The sequence below is a fragment of the Astatotilapia calliptera genome, chromosome 22 (genome assembly GCF_964374335.1).
Source record: "Astatotilapia calliptera chromosome 22, fAstCal68.1, whole genome shotgun sequence".
Classification (NCBI taxonomy): domain Eukaryota; kingdom Metazoa; phylum Chordata; class Actinopteri; order Cichliformes; family Cichlidae; genus Astatotilapia; species Astatotilapia calliptera.
The window spans coordinates 2,099,506-2,112,492 of record NC_137442.1 but is presented as its reverse complement, the minus strand read 5'-3'; the positions used below and the strand labels follow the sequence as shown (position 1 = coordinate 2,112,492).

Sequence of the window (12,987 nt, the reverse complement as noted above, 5' to 3'; positions counted from 1 at the left end):
TGACAGGGTGAATGTGGCATGATGTATAGAGCGCTTTGAGTATAGAGCTCTGTCAGTGCGTCCCAGGGCGGCTGTGGCTGCAGTGTAGCTTGCCATCCCCAGTGTGTGAATGTGTGGGTGACTGATTTTTGGACTTTAACCTGTGCCAAAGTTTTCTTCGCTGCTCGGTTTATCACAATAACAGAAACCAAAATCCGAGGACTAATAATATAACAAGCAGAACCAAAACCGACGAATAACAATACTCAGGGAATACAACTTAAACAGACACAAAGCACTGGGTCTGTCATGGTCAGTGGCTCTGTGTCTGAGGTGTGTTTGGGATGCCCCGGTGGCCACACCCTCAGGTTGGGCCGTCACCATCGCACCTGCATCCCATTCCAGGTGATTACCAGGAGGATTATTTAACACTGCACAGATGGCTGCACCACGCCAGCCCGTTAGTCACCCCTTACGTATTGTGTTTGCTTTTGGATCCCACTTGTGTGCATGAACTGCGGTTCATGACAGGGTCATCGAGGACCATGACAAATTCGGTCTGCAGATAATCGGAGTGTGCTCTGACTGTATTTCATGTTGAAAATGTTTACACGTTGAAATGTAGTGATTAAATGTTTAATTGTCGATAGAAAATGACAAAAATCAGTTGCAGTGGATATAAAATGTGTCTTTTCTGTTTGACTGATATTTGGATCTTCAGTTGATTAATTCAATGTAAAAATTAAATGCAACATTTTTTTGGATTCCAGGTTCGTCATCATAGAAGTAAAATTTAAGTTGCCTAAATGAGAAGTGAACAGCCCTGAACAGAAAAACACCTTTTCTCTTCTTTTTTTTTTTTTTTTTTATTTTTTAAGATAAATTATAAATAATAGTCCACAATGACGCACAGTCGTCAGACCACTACATTCAAGTAGAGGCTCAGTCTTTACCTGTTTCTATGGTGATTATATTTATGACGTATTTCTTTAACCCTTTAAGTCCTACCATAGAACCAAGTCCGCCAGAGCTTATCTTTACATTTTCACATGCTGTGGAGCCATTTTTGGGAGCATTTCAAGTTGCTACACATCAATACAACCATTATAGCCCAAATTTTAATAATATGTTTGCATTAAGTCCATAGTAACTACATAAATTGGAAAAAAGTGCAATAAACTACAAAATAATTGAGTTTTTTTTTTTTACATATATTTCTAGTTGGAGAAATTTATTTGGTTTATCCCTCAAAAGTGTAAATACAAAAATGTAGCACAAACAGTTTCCAACCACAGGAAATTTATTTTGAGTGTCTTCATAGTTTGAATTAGTTGTATAAAGTGCTTTGAGTGCTCAGAGTAGAAAAGTGCTATATAAGAACCAGACCATTAACATTACCTTGTTTTATTTTGCATTGTTGCCTTACAGCAAGAACATATAGAGTTTAAATCCACCAACTGGCTGAGGCCTTTCTGTGTGCAGAGTGTTCTCCCCGTGTATATAGAATGTGGGGTCTTTCCGGATACTTGGGCTTCCTCCCACAGCCCAAAGACATGCAGTTAGTGGGGTTTGGTTAACTGAGTATTCTAAATTGCCCATACACATGAATGTGCTTGCAAGTGATTTTCAGTCTGTGTCAGCCCTGCTATAGTATGGCGACCAAATGCTGCCTACAGGCTTCAGGTACAAGTTCATAAGCTTTTTGTAAACTAAACAGTCCTCTGTCAACAGACCAGAACAAGCTTCATGAGTCTTATCTGTCAACGTACACAGCAACATTACACAATACACATCCTGAGGCCAGTGCAGCGAAGTCGCCATGCATTCAAATGCAATGAAGAAACTATGAACACTTGATTCAGAAAAAACTAGAACAAGGTGAATGTCATTGCCCACAAACAAGCTCCTAAACACCTGTGCACCAACAGGTGTAGGCCAAGAGCTCATCAGCTCTATCTGATGCAACGTGATAGCTGTTCCATCCTCCTGAACTGGAACTCCCTCTCTCTTTCCTCCTTCACCAACTGACGGCGTGCCAGACACATTCTAAGCTTTTCATCCATTTTAGAATTGGAGAAGGGTCAGCAAATACAGAAGCAGAGACAAACGTCAGTAGAGCTAGCAGGCTACAGTTGTCTTGTCCCACCTAATTAAGGCACCACTACACCTCTCTGTCACAGGCTAGCCAACAATTAAACAGCTTAATGCTTAACCGAACACAACATCTTTCGTTGACTGACTTACCTGTTGTGCCATTCTCCAAAGTTGATTCTGTTCATCTGGACGTAGCATTTTCAGTGACGTTTTGTCACTCATCCAAGTGACTTCTTCAGTCCAACTGTCTTTGCACTGCCTTCCAGGGAGTGGAGAGGTCCTATGGTGTGGTTGTTGGTGCTGCAGTTTGGAGATGTGGGAGCTGTGGCGAGGTAGGCCGCAGAAGTGCATTTATCTTTGTTGTTTGTTCTTTCTTTCACCTAGACACACAACACTGGGTTGTGACCTTTTTTTGTTCTTATTGATAAAGCACCATTGCCATCTCTTTGTGTTAAACTGCTAATTAAAAAAACCTATTATTTACCATGCTGCTCTGTTTGGTGTCCTTTTCTTTTATTCCCTGCTCCCCACATCTTCCCCTAGACCTTATTTGAGGGTATGTATCAGCATTCATTAAAATGTAACTCTTACGTCAAGTTAAACCTAAATCCCAAGTATTTCAAAACAATTCAGCAAAATTTTCCTGATGGCAGTTGTTAATTTTTTTTTAATTCCACATAAAATTATTCTGAGCTGAGTCTCTTTAATTTAACTTCGTTTAAAATTTTGATAGAACAGTAGCAGAATGATGTCCTTGTAAATGGAAATCAGGCCCTTGAAGAGTAAAATTGAGTATTTTGGTCTAAATAACCCAAAATGTCATGTCCACATATGTGGACGCCAGGTCCTAGGAGGTTCAAGTTATAAATAAAAAGTCAATAATTCTGCATTCTTCATTTTCCATGGACATAATGACCTGAGTTTGTTTCTTATGAGACATGAAAATTTCAGAGATACACACATGGAGAGGCTTTCTGTAACCATAGTTACTCTCTCAAGTGCCAGTGAATGGGCTGTCTGTAGCTCCGGGAGCAGAAAAGGAAAGGACAATGCTGCTCTTAAACCCTGAGTGTGCCCTGAGCAACATGCATGCTTTCATGTTTACAGCATAATAGATTTGTGGCCATTTCTCACTATCCTGTGCTATCTGAAGAGCCTAATTTAAACAATGAGTTTGATTTGAAGTTATATGAGGAAAAGGAGAGTGTAACCATCTCATGTCCTCTCCTGCAGCAGCAGCAAGACAAAATTCCTTCTCCTCCTCCTCATCTCCCCTTGCTTCTTGCCTTTTTCATTTTTCTTTTAAACAAAGCATAACACCATTGTTGAAATCCTTAATTTATTTAGCCACCACCAGATCAACCTGTTTTGCAACACAGGCCACTCATTAGATTTGACCCTGGGACCTGACAAACTGATGCGAGAATGTGGTTTCAGGTTAATCTCGTTCAGGGCTCGCAAAATCGCTAGCCCGACGTCCTGGGGCTAGCGATCTTTCCAGTCGGGCTACCAAAATCTATCTCTGCCCTGCCTGTTGGGCTATTGTAGGAAGGAAAAATATATGTCAATGCTTTTGCATTCTTTCAGAAATGTAGCTGGGTAATTATGTCATTGGCATCGGTGAGCCACTGTCAATATGTGACATATTGAAGTCGCGTTTGAATTTGCGCTTGTTTTTTTGCTTTCACTTTGCAATCGTGCGAACTGTGTATAGAGAGCGACAGCACTGATCTGTGAGTGATGATAATTTGCGCACCAATTCCTCTGACATCGTCTTATTAATCGTTAGCTTACTATGCAAACATGACAAGTGAAATCTCCCGCAGCTTAAACATGTGAGAGGTTGATCGCGCAGAGAATCGCTGAGCTTATGTGAGTGAGTGTGTAAAAGCAGCAGGATTTATATTTTAGTTCTGCTGAGCCAAATAAGACAGGTCAGGGTGAAGAAGTGACAGCCAAAGAAAAGCTTACCACAAAACGGAGAAGTTATGACAAATCAGACTATAAGGCAAAAAGAAAGTGCAGCTTTATGGTTTCATGGACAAAAGAATTTCTGTGGCTGCAATATGACGAGCTAAATAACCAGGGCTGCACATAAGTGGTCCGCAGGTGCGCATTCGCTGTCAAAAAAAAAAAAAAAAACGTGCACAAGATATGAAGTTGCAACGCGTGTTTGCATACATAAGATTTTCTGGAGGAGGACAGACATTTGTTTAGAACTCTTAAAGATGTCGAAGAAGCTCCTTTAAGCAATTACTGTGATGTTCCTCCACCTCCAAACAAATGTCAGAAGGAGTCCGAACCACAAAAGAAGCACGTATTCTCAGAAAAGTAGTTGCAGGAGGTGAGCTGGCTTCAAACAAATGATGAACGCACAGAGATGTGGTGCGGAATGTGCCGTGAAAATCCCACGCTAGCGGACAAAAACAGCCTTTTATATGGACGCAAACGCGCGTTGCAACTTCTTATCTGGTGCGTCTTTTATTTTGACAGCGAATGCGCACATGCGCACAGTGAACTACCACTGGCAAAATTTAGCAGTCTTTGCAAACTTCAAAAAGCAAACGGCCTCAATCTTGGTTCCACTTGTCTCTTACCCGTGACTTCAGTGGAAATTTCAAATTCAGGATCTGACACAGACTGATTCATGTCCTACACAGTTCTTACAAGTTCATAGAAATTTCTGTTCAATCAGAACCAAGTATTTGAGTTGATGATTGTTTTTATACAATGTTGTAATTTTGTTTTTCAACAATTTTTTGATTAACGTTTTGTTTCCTTTACAATATTATACTTTAATGTATAATATTGTAAAGGAAACAAAACAGGAAACAAAACATCAATCAAAAAATTGCTCGCTTTTTTATTCGGGCTACTTAAATTTATTTTGGGCTACCAAAAACTGAAGAGTCCCTGCCTGAAGGGCTACCAGGGATTTTGAAATTTTGAGAGCCCTGTCGTTGAAATGACGTTAACGCCACAACACGGCAAATCTCCGTTAACGAGCTGCCCCTGATCGCCCCGTGCATGGGGCTGGAGGGCCAACACGTTAACGAGCTAACTGCGCTAACACACTAGTTCCCACCCATGTAATTGAGCATTGCGTGGCACATCCAACATACTGTTTTACTTTAGTCCATGACTCGCTTACCTTCAGGGTCATACGTCACATGAAAACCAAAATAATTCCAAATGCCAGATCTGAATGAGGGTGGGGGAGGTTCAATTTGCCATGTTGCAAGGAGAGCTTAACTTCTGTCTCGCTAGCTTGCCCTGCGCTCTTCCTTCTGACGATGCTGTCTGTGTTGAGCGCTCAGTGGATCTGTGCTTGACAGTGCAGCCTAGGCGGAGTAGTCGAACACAGATTCACTGAGCGCTCAACACAGACAGCATCGTCAGAAGGAAAGTTGATAAAATAAATTACAAATGTTGTATTGTTCGATACATATGCGTACCGAACCGAAAGCACTGTATCAAATGGTTCGATATCGATACGATTAAAATTAATTAATTAAAATTAATTAATTAAAATTAATTAATTAATTAAAATTAATTAATTTTAATTAATTAATGACAGATTTACTTTATTACTGACAAATTTTAAATTATTTAATGATGCGATCGTGGCTCAAGAGTTGGGAGTTCGCCTTGTAGTCGTAAGGTTGCTGGTTCGAGCACCGGCTCCGACAGTCTCGGTCGTTGTGTCCTTGGGCAAGACACTTCACCCGTTGCCTACTGGTGGTGGTCAGAGGGCCCGGTGGCGCCAGTGTCCGGCAGCCTCGCCTCTGTCAGTGCGCCCCAGGGTGGCTGTGGCTACAATGTAGCTGCCATCACCAGTGTGTGGATGTGTGTGTGAATGGGTGGATGACTGGATATGTAAAGTGCTTTGGGGTCCTTAGGGACTAGTAAAGCGCTATATAAATACAGGCCATTTACCATTTACCATATTTATCTAAATCATTTTGTCACTCCTGGCCCTCCAGAATACTAAGGTGAAGTTCAGCCTTCACTTTATATTGGAAAAATGTGGTACAATTATCTCTGTCAATGTGCGCTGTGTGGCAGGCAGAGTAGGATCGAAATCCAGGACTCAGAAACCAGGGAGGTAAATAAAAAAAGCTTTGGAAAAAAAAAAGATGTCCCCAGTTTTTCTTTTTTCCATTGGCCCCAATCCTCTCTCATAAGAATGTATACGTGCACTGGGACAACCTGGTGCTGTGTTTTGGTGCTTATTTTCATATGTTACTGTTGCGGTAATTCACTGTCTCGGTAGTGCTACAGAATTTGAATTTGAATTTGAAAATTTGAATTTGAATAGGAGTGACTACAAAGGGAATGTTTTTCAGTATAAAAAGAAGAAAAAAATCAGCAGTTTTACAAAACGTTTTGTTTTGTTTAAGTGTGTGATATATACAGTACATTAAATTACAAAATGCAAAGTGTGAATTAACATGAGAATGGGAATGAATCAACTTATTGGCAGAAATTTGAACCAAAATCTCATTGCAGTTTTACAGCGGCTGAATAAAGTGTGGGTGTTCACCCATATGGTAGCAAACAAAAATATTAATGATGTATTGTAAAAACAAACAATACAAGATTGATCTCTGTGCAGACTAGAAGCTGTCTAACTGTACCATCTTGTGGTGCAAAATGGTATTAAGCATGAACTGGCATTAGCTGTTTAGGGAATTCTAATTCTATGCCTTAAAAATAACATCTGAGCTGATTCCCTTATATTCTGTTAAATGTTTTAACCGGCAGCGCCATGTGAGGACATTGATTTGTGAGCTCTGCCCTTGAACCCTTGGATTTACCATATAATTCTTAGAAAATTACGTGATATTACTTCACATATGAGAGCAACAACATATTAGAAAAGAACCATCCCAGTCTATGGACAACATGCCCAAAAAAATTCAAGCCAACAAGATGGAGCAGGACACGAGAGCTAGTTGCTGGCCCAGCTAGCCTAGCATGCCCAAATGCCACGGAGACAACTGCGGGCGAGCAGCAGGCAATCCTGAAGGAGCTGCAATGAATGAAGCAAGAATTGCTGGAGAAAATAGATGAAAAGGCTGCAGAGACCCAAACAGAGCTGCATAACGTCGTTGAGACACTCAATAAAAGATTGGATAAGGTTGAAAACCACACATCTGAGTTGGAAAAGGGAGTCACTGCTAATTCCGACTCTATGGAATCGACATTTCCAGCCTGAAAAAAAGAGCTTGCCCTGCTGAAGGCCTGGTGCGAGGATTTGGAGGCTAGGTCACAGCGCTGCAACGGCCGCGTTATGGTGGTAAAGGAGGGATGAGAGCAGGGGAAACACCCATCTGAATATGCGTCGGAAATGCTGAAAAATGCTCTTGGTCTAGAAAAAGTGCCGACTCTAGAATAGGCGCATTGGACCCTCTGCACCAAGCCAACTCAAGATGACCAGCCACCCGCGCATTTGTAGTGAAATGTCATTAGTTCACAGAAAAGGAAATATTTCTCAGAAAGGCAGCCGAGGCTGGGGTGATAACAACTGTAGATGGTGATTGTATTCGCGTACTGCCGGACTTCACCCAAGCTGTGAATAAACAGCGTGCCACCTTTACTGAGGTGAGGAATCTACTTCACAGTTGCAACGGAGTCCACTGGGGTATCCAGCGACGCTGAGGATTACTACCGCGGACGGACAAGAAATGACCTTTAAAGACCCAAAACGTGCGCTTAATATATGTCCAGGGCCAGGACTCGCTCTCCCTTTTTTTTTTCTTGCACTGACAATACATAGTTTGGGATAACTATGAATGGCCGAAACAGGTACAAGATAATAACAACAATTAAACTCTACAGAGTCCCATTTATGCTTGGGATATGTGTTGTTATATCACTTGTTGCCAGTTATTTATTCCAAAGTTCGGTCTAATACTCTGCGTTTTGGTTTGGGTGTGGACTGGGTGTAAGCACTTAAGCATTTAAATAGTCTGAAAAATGAGAAGATGGACTGGGATCACTGGAAGGATAGCAGTCTCCTTTTGAGACCAGTTTCATTTTGTTTTGTTACTGTTGTTGTTGATGCTACTATTGTTATAGTTATCAGTGCCTTGCTTCTCTATGTTCATTGTACATTCCCCCCCCCCCCCTTTTTTGTTTCACCTATCATCCAAAAGGTGGACGAGGTGAAACGTCTTCAAGCAACTTAAAGAAGTCCAGAAGCTTTTCTTTCCAAGGTCCTTAGATAACACATGTAATCAATATATGATGCAGAATGAACAAGTAAAGACTGTAAGCTGAGTCTGAGGCTCATGCAGGACATTTCATAGTGAGGTGTCTTTGGTTGGATTATTCAAACATTTACATCAAAGCACCAAACTCATTTCTCACAGATGAAGGTCTTCGAGCTGTAACCAACATAATGTTCAACTGCCTGTTTCAAGTTCCCTTTATCATCACAGCAGACTCCATAGGAATCATAACTCGTACTCTGCTGTGCTGGTGCCCACAACCTGTCAGAGAAATAAAATATGATATTAAGCTGGACTAAACTTTTTTCAATCCTGATTCCTTCAAACTGACTTGTTGTAACTGAACGTCATCACAGACTGCAGATGAAGAGAGTTCAAGCACAGCTGTTCATTCAAAGGAGGATTTCTGCTTTTCTTTACATTCAGTTTGTGGGGCTGTTGGAAAATAGCTCAACTCATGTATTGCTGATCTATCTTCCAAAACATCCATGTTTCACTTCTAAATAATAACTCTGGAATAGAAACAAACTAATGTCTCACGTTTCTGTCAGCGCTGATCCGTCCACCCATTCCCATTTATATCCTCCTGATGTCTGTTTGCCTGTCAGACCAGTCCAGGACTCTCCTCTCAGGTTCAGTTCATTGATAAATTCCTGTTTGAGAAGAGACACAAATATTGTCTCCAGTCATAATTCAGCACTTCTGTTGTAGTGACATCATCTTGTGAACATGTCTGAAGGAAGAATAACTGTGATGAAACTTTTCTTCCATTGTGTAGAAATCAGAGAGAAATTCATCAGAGTGGAGACAGGAAGCAGGTCACAGACTGACAGCAGGTCAAAAACACAAGTAACAGATGACTGTCAGCTCCATCAAAGATCACACAGACATGAACAAACACACCCACCTGTTCCTCTCTGCTGTTTATCATCACCAGATCAGCTCCTTTATCCTGACAGGCTCTCCTGCTCTCTTGCCAGTGCTTTGCCTCAGTGGATTTAAAGTAACAGCTGCTTCCAAATCTTGTCCATCGATCGGGACACTTCTCTTAATGTCAAACACATGTTTTAAATACAGTTTCTACTCAGTGCTGAAAGTTACAGCCTTTACTTGACTCACAGAGATGTTTTCATATCGTGATTCAAAGGTGTTTTACCTTCCATCTTTTCTTTGAGCTGCTTGACCTCTTCCTGTAGCTGACTGGAGTGATCAGCCAGAAGGCTGAAGTTGTTGCTCAGTTCATTGTTTCTGTTCTGCAGCTGCTCTTTGTCCAAAGTGACTAAAATATCTAGTTGAAGAGCAACAAAACTGATTTAAAACTAAATAATATCATCGACGGAAGTTTTTCATTTTCCTTTCAAATAAATGAAACAAACATTAGCTTGTTAGCTCCCTAATTATCTCAAGTGAACTAACTAGCCAGCATAATGATAACAGACCGCCACTGTCTAACATAGTGTGACTGCACCTGTAGCATTCTTCAGCAGATTCTGCTGCCTGTCTGCTTTGTTGATATAATCACAGAATCACCGTGTTGAGTGTTGTAGGAGGGGAAGAAATCAGCCCAGATGTTTGTTAATTTATAATGTGTTTTTTTTAAATCAAAAATGTTTCCCCAGCGCCCATCTGCTGTTGCTTGTTCTGACACTGTCAGAGAAACTCTCTCCTGCTCGCTCTTCCTGTCCCTGTCAGCTACTCCAACCCTTTTCTTCTGTTCGAGCCATTGAAAGCTACTGAAATAGGGAAGATGTGGTTAGAATGATGGTAGCTGCAGTGTTGGCCAGCCTTCCCTGCCCCCTGAGCACACTGCACTACCCCTCCCCTGCAGCAAGGAAGACTGTGAGAGTGTGGTCCCGTTAGAAAGCAGTGTGGATGATTTTTTTGTTTTCCCTGTTCTAGCCTAACTTCATAAGGGGAATAGATGTTAAAAACAAATAAACGTTACATATGTTTCTGCACTATGTATTCAAAGCCCAATAAAAGATCATATCCTACCAGAGGAAACACTGCAGGAGGAGAATAAGAACTGGACAAAAGCAGGTCTAAATTTCAAATAGTTTCATGTAGAGATGTCAAATGTAAATAATAATAATTTAAATTATAATAATAATTTTTAATACATGTTGGAATTAAATGTCCTCACAGCGTGTCGTGATTGCAGCCAGCATCAGAAGATACAGCACTCCCAGGTTTACTTCAAAAACTCTGAGCCAGCTTCTTGTTGAAGCTGGAACGTTCTTCTGGAAGTGTTCATCTATGCAGAAAATACACAAAGAGTCCACTGATGAGGCACTAAAGACACTTTGGAATTCATTTTTCTTTACATTTAGTTAATTTCCTTTGTAGGAATGTTAAATCGAGTGGTTCTTGCACATCACAAAATGTGTTTTTCTAATGTGGCTGGCAATGTTGAGACATGACTACATTTTAGACACATTTGTGGTCAGCAGCAAAATATATTTTGACCAACAGAAATCAGAAAACTGATATCTTTTTAGCGTGTTTCAGCTGCTGTTGGACAGGTGTGTTTGATTTCTCTTGAAATACTTCAGAAGACAATGTTTCCATGGGAACAGGATACCTAGCAGTCCTGATGTAACAGTTATTAGCTTTATCATATGCACACATGAGTGATGTACAAATGTAATACTAAGGAACAACCATGAACTGTAGAAACATTAAGGGCTGATGAGTTAAATGAGTTCTATTGGTTACTCTGTTCTTTAGTACAGTTAAACTCTACAGTTTAAACTACACTTAAACACTTTTGAGTTAAAAGCTTTTTCATCTGTTTGTGTTTCTCCTAATCACATATACTGCATTTTGATAGAGCTGACTTAACAAAGAATTTGTTTAGATATCCATCTGTTCCTTGTCGGACCACAGAACAGAAATACTGATTTAAACGCTTTGCATTAACTAACGGGTTAAAAGAGCTGTGCTGCTCCTATTGGCTGCTTCTCTCTGCCACTCACAGACCTCTTCCTGAAAGCAGAGCAGCAGCTGAACCAGTTTGACTTGAAGCCACAGACACTGAAACAGTCCGACGGTTAGAAACGGAGCTCCTAACTGGGAGTAAACAGGCCCAGTGCAACAAATGATCTGTGTGCCAGTTTGGACTGGAAACATATTCTGGGCACATGTGACACGAACACTAATATGTCTTAAAGTGGTCGGATATCAGAGCTTTAAAAGACACTGAACAACACTTTCATTACCAACATTTTCTTTGGTTTGGTCACTTTGATGATTTCCTGCTTACCAGCTTCTTGTAGGCCAACGTCAGGGTGCTGCTCTCCATCATCTAACACCTCCACCTCACTTTGCTCTCTCACTCCTCCATCCTCCTGGGACCCTCTGCTGTATTTCACCCTGAAATCTTCAACACTTTGAATTTCTGTAGACATTTTGAGCTGAAAGATCTTTGAGCAGCTTCACCGTCTGTCTGTGTCTTTAAGTCCGACAGCTTTGAAATGAAAATATTGAGGAAGTAAAACCAGACGAGAGTCACTTTTCATCTGACACGTCATGATACGTGTAAGAGTCAGTTATGAAGCACTGCAAACAACATCCTGCAAGACCTCCAGTTCCATTATATAAATTAAAAATGCTGAAATTCCATTAATACAGTAATTAAATCATTAAAAATGATAAATGACAGAAACTTGCAGTAGCTTAAATACATTTGTGGATTTCAGTGGGATCGGGAAACCATTTAGTGCTCATTAAAATACCTCCAACAACTTGTTTTTAATATTTGCTGCTTATCATATCACAAACATACAGGTTTAACTCAGCAGCTGCAGTATGTTTATAATAACACGGCTTTGTTAGACGCTGCCTTCTACAAACTGTAAGTACATCGAAGCAGCAGAGAGAAGAAGTGTTTGTGACACAGGAAATATGTCAGAGTGAACTATTTATTTTTACCAGCACAGAAACTAACAGGGCAGCGTGGTGCTGCAGTGGTGAGCACCATCACTTCTTAGACAGAGTTCCTGTTTTGGGTGGTTTTGAGTAGAGTCTGCTAGTGTGGGTTTCCTGCTTCCTGCTGTCCAGGTTCCTTGTAATCTGGCTGTACATGTAAACTAAAACACAGAGAATAAATCAAGCCGGCGTAAAGCCTTTCTTTAAACTGCCTGCTGAAACAGTGAAACATGCTGCCCACACATAGTCACAGAGTTTTTTTTGACTGTGCAACTATGTCTCCTCTCTTTCTAAACTTCAGTCCCCTTCTCATATATCTCATAGAATAGCAGATTTACAGGACAGCTCCAAGTACCTATCCCACAGGCCAACAGGAGCCCTAAAAAAGATGTTCAAAGGTCAGCCACAGCCAAAAACCACCATAAAGTACGAGGTGATAAGCCATCTGAAATGAAGGAATATGATCTTGAATAGATTCAGCTTCATGAAAGCTGTTTAGAGCAGGGCTCATTACCTTTAATACCTTTAATACATGTAATCTTTGACACCCACTTTAACTGGCCACGTAAGTGTTTTCCAACACATCCACACAAACACAGAGACACACTAAAGTGTGACTTTATTTATCATCTTTTTTAAAATGACTCTGCACAACAAACTGCTTGCAGTGTTTATAAAATATGTGTTCAAATATGGAAAAAGATAGAAGTCATACATGCATTATATGTTTTATGCAGTTCAAACAAGGAAAACA

The 12,987-nt window shown here is 40.6% G+C and overlaps 1 protein-coding gene across 1 annotated transcript; it reads right to left on the bottom strand.

Moving 5' to 3' along the window:
* Positions 1-8,278: 8,278 nt before the first annotated feature.
* Positions 8,279-12,051, bottom strand: LOC113015404 (uncharacterized). The gene is made up of 6 exons (XM_026157438.2): positions 11,569-12,051; positions 10,450-10,560; positions 9,463-9,594; positions 9,214-9,353; positions 8,847-8,959; positions 8,279-8,567 (listed from the first exon to the last, which is right to left on the bottom strand). Exons 1-6 carry the CDS (start codon positions 11,711-11,713, stop codon positions 8,435-8,437), a joined length of 774 nt encoding a protein of 257 aa, XP_026013223.2. The 5' UTR covers positions 11,714-12,051; the 3' UTR covers positions 8,279-8,434.
* Between the last annotated feature and the right edge of the window lie 936 nt (positions 12,052-12,987).